Source organism: Lepidothrix coronata, unplaced genomic scaffold, assembly GCF_001604755.1.
Source record: "Lepidothrix coronata isolate B3197 unplaced genomic scaffold, Lepidothrix_coronata-1.0 Scaffold196, whole genome shotgun sequence".
Classification (NCBI taxonomy): domain Eukaryota; kingdom Metazoa; phylum Chordata; class Aves; order Passeriformes; family Pipridae; genus Lepidothrix; species Lepidothrix coronata.
Window position 1 is genome coordinate 558,349 of NW_016690376.1, and position 14,662 is coordinate 573,010.

The 14,662-nt window shown below is 48.8% G+C and overlaps 1 protein-coding gene across 1 annotated transcript; it reads right to left on the minus strand.

Annotated features, from left to right (window-relative positions):
* Nucleotides 1-723: 723 nt before the first annotated feature.
* Nucleotides 724-11,678, minus strand: DACT1 (dishevelled binding antagonist of beta catenin 1). The gene is made up of 6 exons (XM_017831736.1): nt 11,573-11,678; nt 10,899-11,206; nt 8,542-8,674; nt 6,780-6,935; nt 2,555-4,459; nt 724-2,072 (listed from the first exon to the last, which is right to left on the minus strand). Exons 1-5 carry the CDS (start codon nt 11,676-11,678, stop codon nt 2,601-2,603), a joined length of 2,562 nt encoding a protein of 853 aa, XP_017687225.1. The 3' UTR covers nt 724-2,072; nt 2,555-2,600.
* Between the last annotated feature and the right edge of the window lie 2,984 nt (nt 11,679-14,662).

Genomic DNA, 14,662 nt, shown 5'->3' on the forward strand with positions numbered 1-14,662 from the left:
CAGCCAGAGAGATGGAGTGCATGTCTGAGGATCCTCTCTGCAACTCTGCTACAACTTCGAGGAGATTTACAGGGATTTGCACATGTTTTTCTCGCTCAAAGAGAGATTATGTGGCATGATTAAGAGATATTCTAGGAAAGAAACTACTAGCTTCCACAAGACATTCCCTTTGTTTGCTATAACACCCATCAGTTATTCATGGGAATGCATTAAGCTGCTGCTTAGCCTTAGTAATGCCACATATAATAAACATTACTTCTTTCCCCTCTCTGTGGTGGTAGCCACTGTCCAGTAATTTCTGGATGAATTATTTCATACCATTATATAAATTTTTTATACATACATATATATATATACAAGCTGCCCTTCCATGTGTAAAGCAATAGGACAGTTATAAGCAGGTAAGGGGAGTTACAGCTTTTCCTGCATCATGGGAGATGGAAGTGCAAGGACTTTCTGGGTCACTGAATCCACAGGCTTGTGATGTACTTTAAAACACTCACAGAAACTGATATCTCTCTACTTAAAAAAAAAAAAAAAAGTATAAGACATTTTATAGGTAGGGATTTACTGCACTGCAGATTAAAAAATAGAATCTGCCTCTTGGAAAAAAAAAAAAAAAAAAAAAGTATAAGACATTTTATAGGTAGGGATTTACTGCACTGCAGATTAAAAAATAGAATCTGCCTCTTGGAAAAAGTGTTCCCATTGTCTCAAGAACTGCTGCCAGAGATGTTTAATTCCAGGTGGATCTCTCCTTCCTACATCTGCTATGCAAGGGAACCTGAGAAAAAAATCTGCTCTGCCTTTCAGGTAGGTGACAGCAGGAAGGATGCAGAGGAACCACAAAGGAAGGTTCTGCTCAGCAGAATCTTGCCATGGAATGGACAAGCTGCACACAAATCCCTGAAATCCATACCAGTCACAGCATCCACGCCAGTTGTATGTCCACCACTTCGTGGTTGCCAAAGCAGAAGATGAACCTGCAGAAACCAGCTCAACCTGCCAAAAACCTCCAGCCTTCCCACCAGGAAGCTGCACAGCTGTTGCTGTGAAGGGAAGCAGTGTGGCCTATGGATAGTTCCTTTCTCTTTTGCTGGCAGACTCACCTCCAGTCCTATGGGAATAAACTGAGACAGAGACCAGTGGGTGACACAATAGTCACTTCTTTCCATGACCTTGCCAGGGCTGTGATAGAGTCAGCTGCCACAGCTAAGGAGGTCACCACAGACCTGTGCTCTCCTCCACACAGCCCAGCTCCCAGAGCACAGAGCTCTTGGGGATTCATTTACTGGAGGTTTCAGAGGGACACCTGCTACGTTACACGGATCGATTTGGTTACAGAAACCAACCATCTGCCCCTGTGTTGTACCAACCAAAGTCTGGAAGCACCCAGACAGCGAGGAGGATTAATATTACACTTCCATCTGCTCCGCAACGTGAGCTGCCCATCAGCAACAACCTGAAGATGCCTCTGAGATCCTAAATCCTACCTTGCCCTTAGAAAAATGCAAGTTATGGGAAGAACAAGAGGAGCCATGACAATCCAATTCCCTCACAGCACAAGTCACATCCACAGCAACACTTTAAACTTGCTCTGTTTCCTGCATGGCTAAATGCAGGGAACATTAAGCCAGGTCACATCAGACACATTTAAGTGGTGACAACTCCAATATAAAACCATTGACTGGGTCTGCACCAACGTAACAAACTTTAAAAAGTATTAAAACAGACTGTTTATTACAGCATATGATGTGTTATATTAATTTACACAATGATATATATATATATATATATAAAAACAGCCATTGATGATGTACAGTAAATTGGACATCAACAGGAATATTAAAACTACTGATACTCATGCACGTGACATGCATATGGTTTTTTTTTTTCTTTTTCAAAAGCAGTTTTACACAATATAATGAAGTTACTAAGCCTTGGTCAGCTGCTCCAGCAGTTTACTCTGGACACCACCGCCGTCCGCAGCGGGACTCCCGGGAGATCAGAGCAGAGTGCACTCCAGAGAAGGCAGACAGATTGAACAGGAGCCCTTTTCTGGTGAGGGAAGGCTGGAGGAGGACAGGGGTGAGTTTTAAGAAGAGAATCAACAAGAAAAGGAAAAAAAAACACAGGCCAGAGTACCAGGAGGAAGAAGTTCAAGATGTGGCAACAGCAGCAGCAGAAAGGGACAAGCAAAAGCATGAAGACCACCCACACTCCCTCCCCCTTTTTCCCTAAAAACTTATGACCTTAAGCTGTCAATATCCTGTATAAGACCCAGAACTAGAAAAACTAGGCAAGGGAGATCCATACTCAGAAACATTAGCCTTTTTTCAAAGCCTTCTGACACCACACGCTGGAGGCTGTTCACCACTGAAATGGCAGTGTTATGTTGGGTTTTTGTTTTTTATAACGGTCTTTTATTTCCACGTAAAAGGCACTAGTATCCACCCAAGTTCTGAAGACAAGTGACATAATTTACCTTAAGTTTTAAATATTTGTATAAAAAAAAAAAAAATTCTGTGGAAATATGTACAAAAAAAAAAAGCACCTTGCTTCCGAAAGCAGAAGCAGATACATTCCACCAAGTCACCTCACTAGACGGTCGTCATGAGCTTCAGGGAGCCTGACCGAAAGCGGAGGATCTTCTTCTTGAGGTTATGGGAGGCTTTGATTTTGACAAAGGCCTTTGCTGCATTTTCATGCAGCTCCGGCGCTGTGACCGTTTGGATGGGGAGCGTCTGGACAAACTGGGACCAAATCAGGCCCCCGCTCTCGTCAGAGTCGCTGGTGGTCGTGCTCTCCCCTACGAACTCCACCTCGCTCAGGCTTGACTCGCTGTCTCCAAAGCAGTTCGTCGTGTAGTTGCTCTGCTCGTCCTCGCTCGTGTCCACCACGGTGGAGTGGAACAAGGACTCGCACTCTGCCGAGTACTCCGAGTCGCTGGCCACGTAGGCGTAGGGGCTGACGTAGGGCAGGGGCACCTGCGGGTAGACCCCCACGCCCTCCCGCCGGTTCCTCCTGGCCCTCCGCAGGGCCTCCTCGTAGGAAATCTCCGCCGACGACTTCCACCGGCGGTAGTCGGCGCGCTTGTGTTTCGGCTTGGCCACCACGACCTCTCGGCCGTGCCCGTGGGAGCGGAGGGCGGATCTGTGCAGGCCACCCTGCCGGCTGGGGGGGCCCGGCTCCAGCGGCAACCCGCTGCCTCTCTTCCCCCGGGACGAGGGCTTTTTCAGTTTCTTATTTGTATCCAACTCCTCGGGAAAGCGGCACTTCTTGCCCACCGGTTTGGTTTTCTCCCGCAAGGTCTGTGAGCTGTTTTCCAGCCCGTTGGCGAGGTGGGACCTGTGTTTCAACGCAGAGCTTTTCAAAATCTTGACGTTTCGGGTGCCTTTGTGAAGTTTCATGCTTTGCTGCTGGGCAGGGATGTACTGGGCGTTCACCAGCAGCCCGTCATCCAGGCTCTGCGAGGAAGAGCCCTCGCTTTTGAAATCCAGCGCAGGCCTCTCCTCGACAGCTGGCGACGAGGAGAGAGCTGCCTGCAAGCTGCTCTTCAGCAGGATCTTTTTGGGAGGCTGGCTGACCCTGTTCTCTGGCTGCAGCACCACGGGCTTCCCTGGGCTCTCTTTGGGAGACGCAGCGAAGAGCTGGCCGTTCTCCTTGGGGACATCCCCTGCTGTGGCCGCCACGCCGCGGTTGAGCTCCGGCGGTGCCGGTTTGACACCCCGTGGCAGGTGCTTGCTCTGAAGTTCCGTTGTTGTGCTGGGTGGGAAAGCTGCCGGCAAAGGTGCCTTCCTGCTCTCCAGCTGCTCGCCAGCTGGCTCCCTTGGCCTCTGCTTTAAGGGAGAGGGTGCTGTGTGGTCCAGAGCGGGGGTGCCACCGGGGGGCAAACACACCTGCTTGGAGCTCTTCAGGCTCACGACGTTGCCGTGAGCCACCACGGCTGCCGGCTGCCTGACACACATGCTTCCGTGCCTCAGGATCCCTTTGGTGGGATCGGCGTTGAGGCTCGTCCTGGGTTTGTTAGTCCTCACCGCGTGAGTCTTTTTCTGGACCAGGCTCAAGATGTAACTGTCTATCCTCTTGCTGGTGGAAGGGCAGGGTGCCGGCCAGGAGCTCTGCGGGAGGAAGGTGTTGGCGGATTGTCCCGAGTCCGTTTCCGACGGGGTGCAAACGTCGCTAATATCGCCACCGAGCCTCTCCTCTTCTCGCTGGGGGTTCTCAGTCACGGGGAGGAGGAACATGGGGCTCTGCACAGCCACAGCGTGGAGCGGGCTGGGGTACCGGTAGATGTCGTTCCCGTTTTTAGACACCAGATCGCACTGGTACTTGGGATGTACATCTGCAACGACATCGAGGGAATTTGAGTGCGGTGTGGACAAAGAGCGACAGACAGAGCCTGCGGTCTGGTCCTCATGCTGGCCTTCCTTATTATAGTCCATCCAGCCTATGAGATCTGAAAGGCATTTTAGAAGAGTTTAGAGAGCCTGCCAGGGACACCTGTGATACGTTTCTAACGTGCTGCCAAGGACACCGGTCCCATCTATGCACACGACGCAACGTTTTAACTACAGCAGCAGCAGTTTTGCAACCAAGGACATGCCATTCAAGTGATATAAAAGCAGCACTACTCCTCTGTGGGGCTCTTTGTAACTGCATCTACGTAGGAATTTGCTCCACTACGACCACATGATTGAAACAATAAAAATCACAGCCCTAATGAGAACTTTTACATTGGTTTCAAACCTCTGCCCAGGTTCTTATGAGCTTCCTATCTTACTTTTCAGCCCCACAGAAGTGTGCAAGGGTCTCTTACACGTTACACAGTCACCTGTAAAACTCACTGCAGGCCTCAGCACGTATGAACTTTGTATTTTACTTCGCTAAATCCAAAGAGAAACAAAAAAAAACATAGACAAGAGAACAATGAATTCTAACTTATTGACAAATTTAACTTCTGGATTCTTCCAAGCATGTCTTGGGTCAGGAAAAAAATCCAGATTTAATTTTATTATTGTTGTTATTATCATTATTACTATTATTATCGTAATAATTATAATAATGCTAATAATAATAACAGATGCTCCTTTTGAGCGATAAAGGGTTCGAGAATGGGAAACAGGCTCATCTTTTCACACAAGTACAAGGAGTGCAGGTCAATCCAGCTGACATCCTAGCCCTGGCTCTGCAAAGAGAGTTCTGCAAGAGAAATCCAGTGCGTTTCAGGATGCATGAGTCAGATTTAATGGCTAAGGCGCTTACTGGGGAGGTAAGAGACCTTAAGAACAGGGCTTCAACCCAAGCACCTAAGATTATTATTTTCTTAAGCTTAAGAAGTTGCCCTTGTCTGCTTGGGTAGGGGTACAATCTAAATGATCCCTCTAGATCTCTGCCAGTCCTGTTTTTCTACCCTTGGGCTGGAAACTTCAGCCAGGGTACTCAAATTTGAATGCTCAGCGCTCATCACTTATCTAAGGCTTATTTCAAAGAGGTCTCACAGGCGTTGATGAAAGCAGCTGACAGAGTTCCTGTGTGAGCAGGAGGGGAAGAACAGGGAAGTTAGGAGCATGAAGTTCCTCACGGTTTTCCCACTTTTCCTAAATTCTGTTGGAATCAGGAAATGTCGACAAAAAGGCTTCTTCGAAAACTGCCAGTTTTAGAAACTAAATGTGAGACAGTATGAATAACAAGAGGTTTAGGCTTTCATGACATATACATAAAAATACGTATTGCAATGCAATCAGCTGGAATTCCTTGCGTATGTTTTCCTTATTATGCATGGCCCATGAAGATCACATACATCTTTACAACAGGGAGCATTAAATTACCTCAAGCTGCTCAAAGGGTAACTTAAAGGACTTGTCAGCACCTCAGAATTAATGTATCCAAAGCTGTGTTCTCCCACTTCGGAATTAAAAGAGCATGAATGTACTTGATTCACAACAAATCACTGTAAGTTAACCTCAAAGAGCAGAGTGGAAATTGGAAATACCATGGTTGGAAGCATCCTCCACAGCCCAGAATGAGCTAAGGCTTTTGAATGAGTATGTCTGCAACCAATAATCCACAAAACAAAGGACAAAAGTCCTACTGAAGTGTCCTTTATGGACAGCAGGCAGAGGAGCCCTTCCTATTTAATCATCCCACACATCAAGGTCTGCATCTTCAGCCCAGTGTCTGAGGAAAGTCCACAACTCTCTGCCAAAGAGACAAAGGATATCTTCTCTGTTCATAATGTCTATTGGTCTACACTTTGTAAATGCAGGACACACCTCACCACGGTCACCTGGGGGTTGAGGACCATCAGCACTGACAAAAATGACTGCTACAAACAGACTGACATGCACCCTGACCCCTTAAAACCTGTAGCTACCTCCTTACTCTGTGACTGTAATGAGGATTTGGCTATGAGGTATCTTCAATTATTACAATTTACTAAAAATGCTTTTCCAGAGGAAACCACAAGAAATAAGCCGACTAATGGGTTTCTGTGAACAGGTACCACTGCCCTCTGCTGGGTAGAGCAGCTGTTATATCTCACAAGTTATTTCCATGTGTTTGGAGTGACATGTTCCCATGAAAGGCTGGAGCAGTGGAGGGCAAACAGTCCTGCCTTGTGACCCATGTACGTGAGAGGCACTGGAATCTTTTTAGAGCATAAAAGACGTCACATGAAAGGAAGAAGGGTTAATCCAACCCAGGTACTCCTGAGGCAGTATTTCCAAAGCCAAAGCCACCTCCTGGAGTATGATGTACTCGACCTGCTTTTACTATACCTGCAGATTTAGGGCGTCCATCTGAGATATTCAGTGTTGCCTCCAAAGGGCTGCAAAAGCAAGTGCTAGAATGGCAACTGGATAAACACTCACTGAAGACAGAGTTAGATGAATTGGAAAGCGATCCAGAGGCTCCATCACTCAGCTCATAAAACCCTATAAAAATAAGAGTTTGGATTTATGTTAGTTACGTCTACACAAAGTTACCATTTGTGTCCCCAGAAAGGCAGTCAAGCTCATGTTTGAGTTGGCTTCCTCTGTTGCAATTAGTTACGTGATTTCATTCAGTCACCCCAAAACCAGCCCCCAATTTAGTAATACCCTTATTGCCAAGAAGGATTCTGTTTAAAAGTAAAGCACTTAAAAGTAAAACAGCAGAAATTTTTAACTTTTTTTCTAACCTTTACAAGAGTGGGGGTTTTAACCTTTACAGGGATTTTCAGATTTTAGCAAGAAGGATCCAGGCTCTTTGACAGCCCACTCATTTAATAGTGTTACACTTCCAAGACAGACTCTCCAACTATTACTTGACTACAAAAGTGTTGGGCCCAGTGCTGTTCACTATTTTCCTCAAAGTTCTGGGGCTAAACGTAATATTTGTGGATGACAGGAAAGAAGAAAAATGGTAAATAATGTGCAGACACATAAAACTTAATTTCCTCGTAAATTGGGACTACTCAAGAAAAAATTACACACCACAAACAAAATTTAGATTGCACATTTAGGAACGAGGAATGCAGGGCATGCTTACAGAATGGGGATGCATCCTGGAAACAATAATCCTGGAAAGGGCTTAGTCAGCGTGGAAAAGCAGCTCAATCAAGCTTAATGATAAGGCAAAAAAAGCTAATGAGATTGTTGGATGTACAAAGAGACTAATGAACAGCAGCAGGGAAATGACTTCAGCAGTCCATACAGCACTGGTAAGAAAGACATTGGAATGGTGAGCCCAGTCCTTGAATCCAGCACGCTTAAAACAAAGCTAAAAAACTGGAAAGAGGCCATCAAGCTATTTAGGAGCTTGGAAAAATGCCTTAAAATGAATGACTTCATGAACTTGACCTGTTTAGCTCATCAAAAAAAAAAAAAAAACAAACCAGGAATTATACTGTATAGCACCTCCAAGAGGAGGAAAAGTTGTGCACTAGAGAGAAACCTTTCTTTAGGGGATAAAAGGATATTAAAAAAAAAAAAAATCAGTGCTGGAACAAGTCGAATTCAGATTCAAAATTAGCAATGGCTTTAACAATTGCAAGTTGGTGGATTCTCCACTTTTTAGCACTTTTAGAACAAGTCTAAATGCCTCCAGGAAAAGCTCCCCATAGTTAAATACCACTTACTGGCTTCAACACAGTTAGAATGACATGAAATTCAATACATGGGGGATCAAATTGTTTTATTCTATGTTCCCTTCTGGCTGTAGGATCAATTTTGACACATTTCCCCCTGCTGGTGGTGCTTCCTTTCACCTTTTTTTTTTCCTACAGTCTCCTTCCTAATATGCAGGACAATTAGAACTTCCTGAACTAATTTGAGGGTGCCCTTGCAAAAAAAAAAAAAAAAAACCTCAAGCACTAAAAATCTAATTAAGCTTGAGATGCCCCTTTTCAGCGGTAGATGAACTCTGTTAGTAGGAACTGATTATCAGAGTGTGAACATGCTGTAAACATTCACTGTTGTACTGCTGGAAACTACAGCATGAAAAACTACATCCAGTTTAATTCCAGATACCAAGGGAGGCTTCATTTTGCTGGGCCCTTACCTGAACTTGGACGACTGTCTGTCTCAAGGTGTTCATCTGTTGTTTTTTCCACGTCCAGGCGGAGGTCACTTATTTGCTTATCCAGCTCTTGTAACTGATTTAACAAGCCAGCATCCCTCCTCCTCAGGCAGTTCTGGAAAACAAGAAGACGACAAAGAACATCAGCTCCTTCAGGAGGTGTTCCAAAGACAGACTTCTCCATCTGAGCATTGTGGGAGTACCTTGTCAATATTCTGTTATTAAAAAAAAAACAACCCCCCGAACAAAGCCGTGAAATTTTAGATGATAAATACTTCAGCGAAGAATTATGCAGGCACTTCATCCCAGCCTCTTCCAGCCAGTTCTGCCTAAGGAGCACGCTCCACGATTTAGGAAGACCAACACGCTGTGCTGACCACAGCTGTAACAACAAAGCTGCCTTGTGTGGTGGGGGTCAAACCAGACCCGGGCACACGAAACGGGCTGGGCAGCTGTGCCAGCCCAACGGGGCACGTTCGCCACCACAGTGGTGTTAGTCAAAGATCACATCTGCTCACACAATGGGACGAAACAGCTCTGCCAACAAGTGCCTGTAGTGTGGGAACCGCCTTGTTCTGCTGCACATTATGAGCTTATAGTCTTGCCATACAGAGAGCAAGATTCCCAGGGCTGGGATCGCAGCCTTTTTATTAGTTTTGCAGTGCAGCAGGAAGGAAAAGTAATTCTTCCCCTTCTCCCACTATAATTGTGTAAAATTGCTGCGAGATGAATTTTTGGGCTATTTATGAAGGTAATTTGATGGCATAAAATAAGCAATAAGAAATGATTTTGCAAGGCACTCATTAACCCACGGTCAACACAATCAGTTTCCCCATGTGTATTATAATGCTGCTTATCCATCACCTGTTCAGCTTCATACCCTTTAATTGCTCTGGCTTTGGGGAAAGTGGAGGAGGCGGGAAGAAGGTTCATCTACTTTTGTTTCTTTGAGTGCATCATTTGATCGGCACACAGGGGGTGCTCTGATACACACAGTGCAAAGAGTTTTGATGCTTAGAGCTGGACTAGTTCTAAACCCGTTAAATCCAGGACAACCTTTCCCCTTGGGTGGGCCAGTCACAGAATCATAGAATCCTTGAATGGTTTGGGTTGGAATGGACCTTAAAGCTCATCTCGTTCCAACCCCCTGCTATGGGCAGGGACACCTTCCACTAGACCAGGTTGCTTCGAGCCCCGTCCAACCTGGCCTTGGGCAAAGGGAGAGCAAATGCAAAAAGCGCTGGCGAGGCTGGCTGAAGATGTGCTGGCATTTAAGACCATCCTCGGAGAACCCAAAGGGGCGATTCCAGGTCTTCCCCCACATTTCTGCGGGAGCCGGGGCTGGCTGGCAGCCAGGCTGGAGAAGGTGATGGGTTCAAGGGGTAACTTCGCTGCGCCACCTACTGCCACCAGCGCCCCCTCCCCCAGCAGCACTGCATCTGGTTCCAATCTCCAATGTCAAGTGCACAAATTAAAGTGCTACCACAAATCCCCGGGCTTTTTTGGTCTTTTTTTTTTTTTTTTTTTTGAGTAATGATTCCCTGGTCCTTCACTACGGCTCTCGGCCGCCAGCCAGCCCCTTCTCAGCAGAAAAATCATTAATTTTTATCTTTTGAAGAAGGAAACTATCCTAAATTAACTAAACCAAAAGGCTAATAGGAAATATTAAAAGGGAGCGGGGGGGGGGAAACAGCGGGGTGGGGAAAAGAAGAAATCAGTGAAATAAATCACGCAATCCAACTTCTCCCTGGGTGAAAGCAAATGCTGAGCCGCGCACAAAGAGCGCCAGGCACAGCTGTACGCTATTTTCATTGAAAAATGATCTGCCGCTTCATGCCGCCCTCCGCCTCTTCCCACACAAGCTCCAAAGCGCGTCCTTCAACAAAAGCATCCCTTCTTTACGAGCCCGATCCTGCCGGTGCCCGAGCGCTCGGAACCTCCGGTCGGGGCTGGGACGCGGGAGCTGGCTCCCAACTTCCATTCATGGCAACGGCAGCGCCTCTCTTGCCTTGAATGGAAGTGGGACCGCCGGTCTGGCTCCGGGAACCGAAGAGAACTGTGCGGCCACCGGCAAAACGCCGGTAAGACCCGTTCCCTCCCGAGCTGTCACCGGCCCGCCGCCTCCCCTGCGCCGTGACAGCGGGGTGGGGGCGCTCCCCGAGGGGGTCCCCGGCTGCTTCCTCGCCCTTCCACGGGCAGGACCCGCGGGTCACACCTACACGCGGGGCCGAGCGGCCGCGCATCCCTCGGCGTTCCTCTCCCGCATCCCCCGGCGCTCGCCACCCTCATCCCCCGGCGCTCCCCGCCCGCATCCCCCGGCGCCCCCCGCCCCCGCTCACCAGCTGCCTCCGCAGGAGGAGGATGTTCTCCTCCAGGAACTTCTCCTCCAGGCTGCGCGGCGGCGGCCCCTCTCCCGGCGCGTCCCCGCGGCCGCCCTGCGCCCCGGGCGCCGCTCCCGCCGGCCGCCGCAGCAGGAGGCTCTTCACCAGCAGCTCCTGGCGCTGCCGCAGGTACTCCAGCTCGCCCAGCCCGGCCAGCGTGGCCTCCAGCCGCTCCCGGGTGCGCTGCCGCTCCGCCTCCGCTTCGCCCTTCTCCCTCCAGCGCGCATCGGGCTCCCGCGGTGCCCCGGCGGGTCCCCCCGCTCCCGCTCCCGGTGCCGCTCCCGGTGCCGCTCCCGGTGCCGGCCCCGCCGCCGGCGCGGCGCCCGCGGGGCTCGGCTTCATGTCCGGGGAGGGGGCGGCCGCCGCTGACAGCGCTGCCCGCGGGGGGCCCGGCGCCGCTCAAAGCCCCGCTGCCGCCGCCGCTGCCGCCGCCGCCGGTCGCGAATGGTCCGCGGGGCGCCCGGCTCCCTCCCCGCCTGCCACCGCCCCGCGCCCGCCCACCGCCCGCCTCCAGCCCTCCTTCCCTCCCGCCTTCCTCCCCGCCCGGCGGAGGATGCACGCCCGAGATCGCCCTCCTTCTACTCCTCCTCGTCCTTCTCCTCCTTTTTCTCCTTCTCTCCTGCTCTTCTCACCTCCGTCGTCCGCTCGCCGCGGGAAGGTGGGGTGCGCGGGGGTGCAAACCACTGACCTCCCGAGAATCTGACCTCTGGAGCCTTGCACGGCGTATTCACAGGGCATCATAGAATCACGATGGAATTGTAATTGTAGAATCACAGAATGATTTGGGTTGGAAGGGACCTTAAAGACCATCCAGTTCCAACCCCCGTGCCACGGGCAGGGACACCTTTCACTAGTCCAGGTTGCTCCAAGCCCCATCCAACCTGGCCTTGAACACTTCCAGGGATGGAGCAGCCACAGCTTCTCTGGGCAACCTGTGTCAGCGCCTCGCGACTCTCACAGTCAAGAATTTCTTACTAATATCTGATCTAAACATGCCTTGTGTCAGTTTAAAGCCAAATGCTGCTTATACAGACCGACACATCCAAAACAGGAGCGTAAATGGTGCATCTGGGGAGAAAAGATCCTGTCATGAAGAGGTGAGGGCGTGTGGAGAGGGCAGGGAAAGGTGGGAAGCAGAGGAGAACATGACCATCCTTACGCCGGGGTGCTGACCACAGCACAGGCACCGGGATTAAAGCACCGGCGAGGTGTTGCTACAAAGCCCGTTTGAGTGAAGTAGCCAAAAAAAAGCCACAATGAAGTGAACTTCGTAGCAGCAGATAGACTAATTGCAGCAAGGGATCTGCAATTAGGTTTTCAATGGGCATGTGGTGGAAAGAGGCAGGGGGGTGGAATGCAGATGCCGAAGGGAAAAAAAAACAAAACGCACAGAAAAATGTTAGTATCAAAATAGAGCAAAAATTGAGTTGCAGACGTGTACTGAGGGGGAGAAATGGAAGAGGCAGAAACAGGCATTGAGGGAGCCCTTCACAACAACAAGGGGTTTGTTTGGGAAGATGTGAGCCCACCGTACAGCAGCTCTCATGGACATTATGAGCATAATGAAATGCTCTATCCCCTGTTCCTCAGAAGATTATGAGTGTTTGTGACAGGTCTCAGACGAAATTTGTCTCCCCAGTCCCATGCTGTTTTCAGCACACAATACATAGTGGCGTGTCGTACACCCACCTTACCTGCTGTAGGTGTTGGCCCTTGTCCTGAGAGCCCACAGCTGACAAAGATCCTCACTTCACAGTCTTCTTAAACCAATGTAAAATGCTTTCAATGAAGGAGATCCAATTCCTCTCGCATCTTGTAACCAGCCCTCGGTCCCTCCCAAATGTAGGTGAGAGCACATGCTCAGAGGATGGTTGAAGCTGAAGCCAACACTGTTTCTTTTTCCTTTGGATTTCTTCCCAGAGCTGCTTCACCCCAAGCCATGTCAGCACAGGGCATCTACGGTCTTCTTTTAGTTTGGATTGGGAGTGACTTTTTGAAGGGTCCCTCCAGATCATTCCAGCTGTGATTCGCATCACAGAGGGGTCTGAGAACAAACGAACTGAGCTGATTTGGGGGGGAAAGAAAAGCAGAAGAAGGGAGCACTCCTAAAGCACTCCAACCACCAATGGATGCTCACTAATGGACATTCAGTCTGTGGGATGAGAATACTACTAGCCCAAAGTAATGCCCTTGAAATCCATGCAGTGTGGATGCAGGTCCTCAGTGCAGCCCCTATGGCTTGGTAAATCCATACCTGCTTTGCTCTCCTGGCTCCTGATCTGCCAGCAAAAGGTGGAAGTGTGGCAGCACAGGAATAAGCAGCCAGAGAAGGCAAGGCCACTTCTTTGGGGAACAGTGTCACTCCTGCCAGATTCAAGAGCCCATGAAATTGGAGCCACAGAGCGAAGGGACAAACACTGAAAGGACAAGGGATGCCCCAAGGGCAAAGGTTTGCCTGAGGCTGCTAAGGAAAACTGGAAATAAAAAATAAGTCCCATACAGGACCACTGTCTCTCTACTCATTTTAATGTATCTGGGCCCATAAGAGGCCCAGAAGTAGGTTCAGCCCCTGCCCCACAACCTTTAGGCCATCCCTGCTGACCTAAAAATCGTCTCCATGGCTTTTGCTCCTACGTGGGGCTTGGCTCACAGCACCTCGGAGCATATTTGTGCTGAAAGCTGTATTGCAGTGCAGAGTTACTTTCCCAAACGGTTACCAGAAGCTCTCCAGATATGGAAGCAGAGGCTTCCACATTTTTCTTCACCCTTTCTAGCCAGGTTTTGCATATAGCTCTGTGCCTCGTGTGCATTTGTACACAAAGCTTCATGCAATATTTATGCAAAGCTACTTCAGCTCTTTCTGAGCTGTTGTGCACTGTACAGTGTAGGCATTGCTTCAAAAATAAAGAAAAATAAAGCTAAAGAAAATCTGTCTTAAGGTTCAGATTTTTTTGTTTTGCCACTTATCACCTGGTAGATTTCAGTCCAATTCCTCCCTCCCAAGTCACCTCTTCCACTCTGAGGAATGTAAGGTGCTGCTTGTCTCCTGGACTCCCTGCTGGCACTCCTGTGTTCATCCTTCACAGTGCATCAGTTCCAGGAAGGAAAAGAAACAAAAACTGCCACAGCAATTAACTCCCTACATCATGTGGAGAGGAGAACTCAGCTTCAACTGAACCAGGCTCACTGTGTGGACAGAATCAGCAAAGAGGAAGGGAAGGAGGATCTGATGAAGAGCCAGCCAGGTTTCTCCCCATAGAGGAAGGAATAAGGTGCCAGAGAAGCAGTGGGACAGCATGGGAAGAGATGTGTGAGTGAGCAGCCAGCAAGAAATGTCAGTTTATGAGAATAATAGAAGGAAAGCAAGGTGGGACCTAAGACAAAACAAGTGAGGGGAGGGCCACAGAGACTATTTGAGAGCCAGGATTTAGCTCAGCAGAGCATAGGTCATGGAGACAAGGGGAGGGAGAGCCTGGAAAGGCAGGGTGTGAAGGCAGTAGAAGGAGCAAAGAGAATGACCAAAAAATACAGACCCTTTAATTTACTCAGGAAAACAACAAAATAAAGAGCTCATAAGCAGTGAGAGAAAAAGTCCAGCAATAGGTGGTAGAATATGGATGAAAGACAGAGGCAAAAGAGGACAATAAGGTGAGGAGATGGAGGAAAGGGTGTCTTTGATAGGTATTGTCCTTAAGTAAAGCAGGTATTTCAAGCATAGAAAG

Excerpts from the sequence above, each read along its gene's own strand:
- DACT1 (XM_017831736.1), bottom strand. The coding sequence starts at position 11,678 with ATGCCCTGTGAATACGCCGTGCAAGGCTCCAGAGGTCAGATTCTCGGG. Across the intron at positions 11,207-11,572 it reads GCGGCGAGCGGACGACGGAG|CGGGAGCGGGGGGACCCGCC; the intron begins GTGAGAAGAGCA and ends CGGCACCGGGAG. Across the intron at positions 6,936-8,541 it reads AGACAGTCGTCCAAGTTCAG|GGTTTTATGAGCTGAGTGAT; the intron begins GTAAGGGCCCAG and ends TTATTTTTATAG.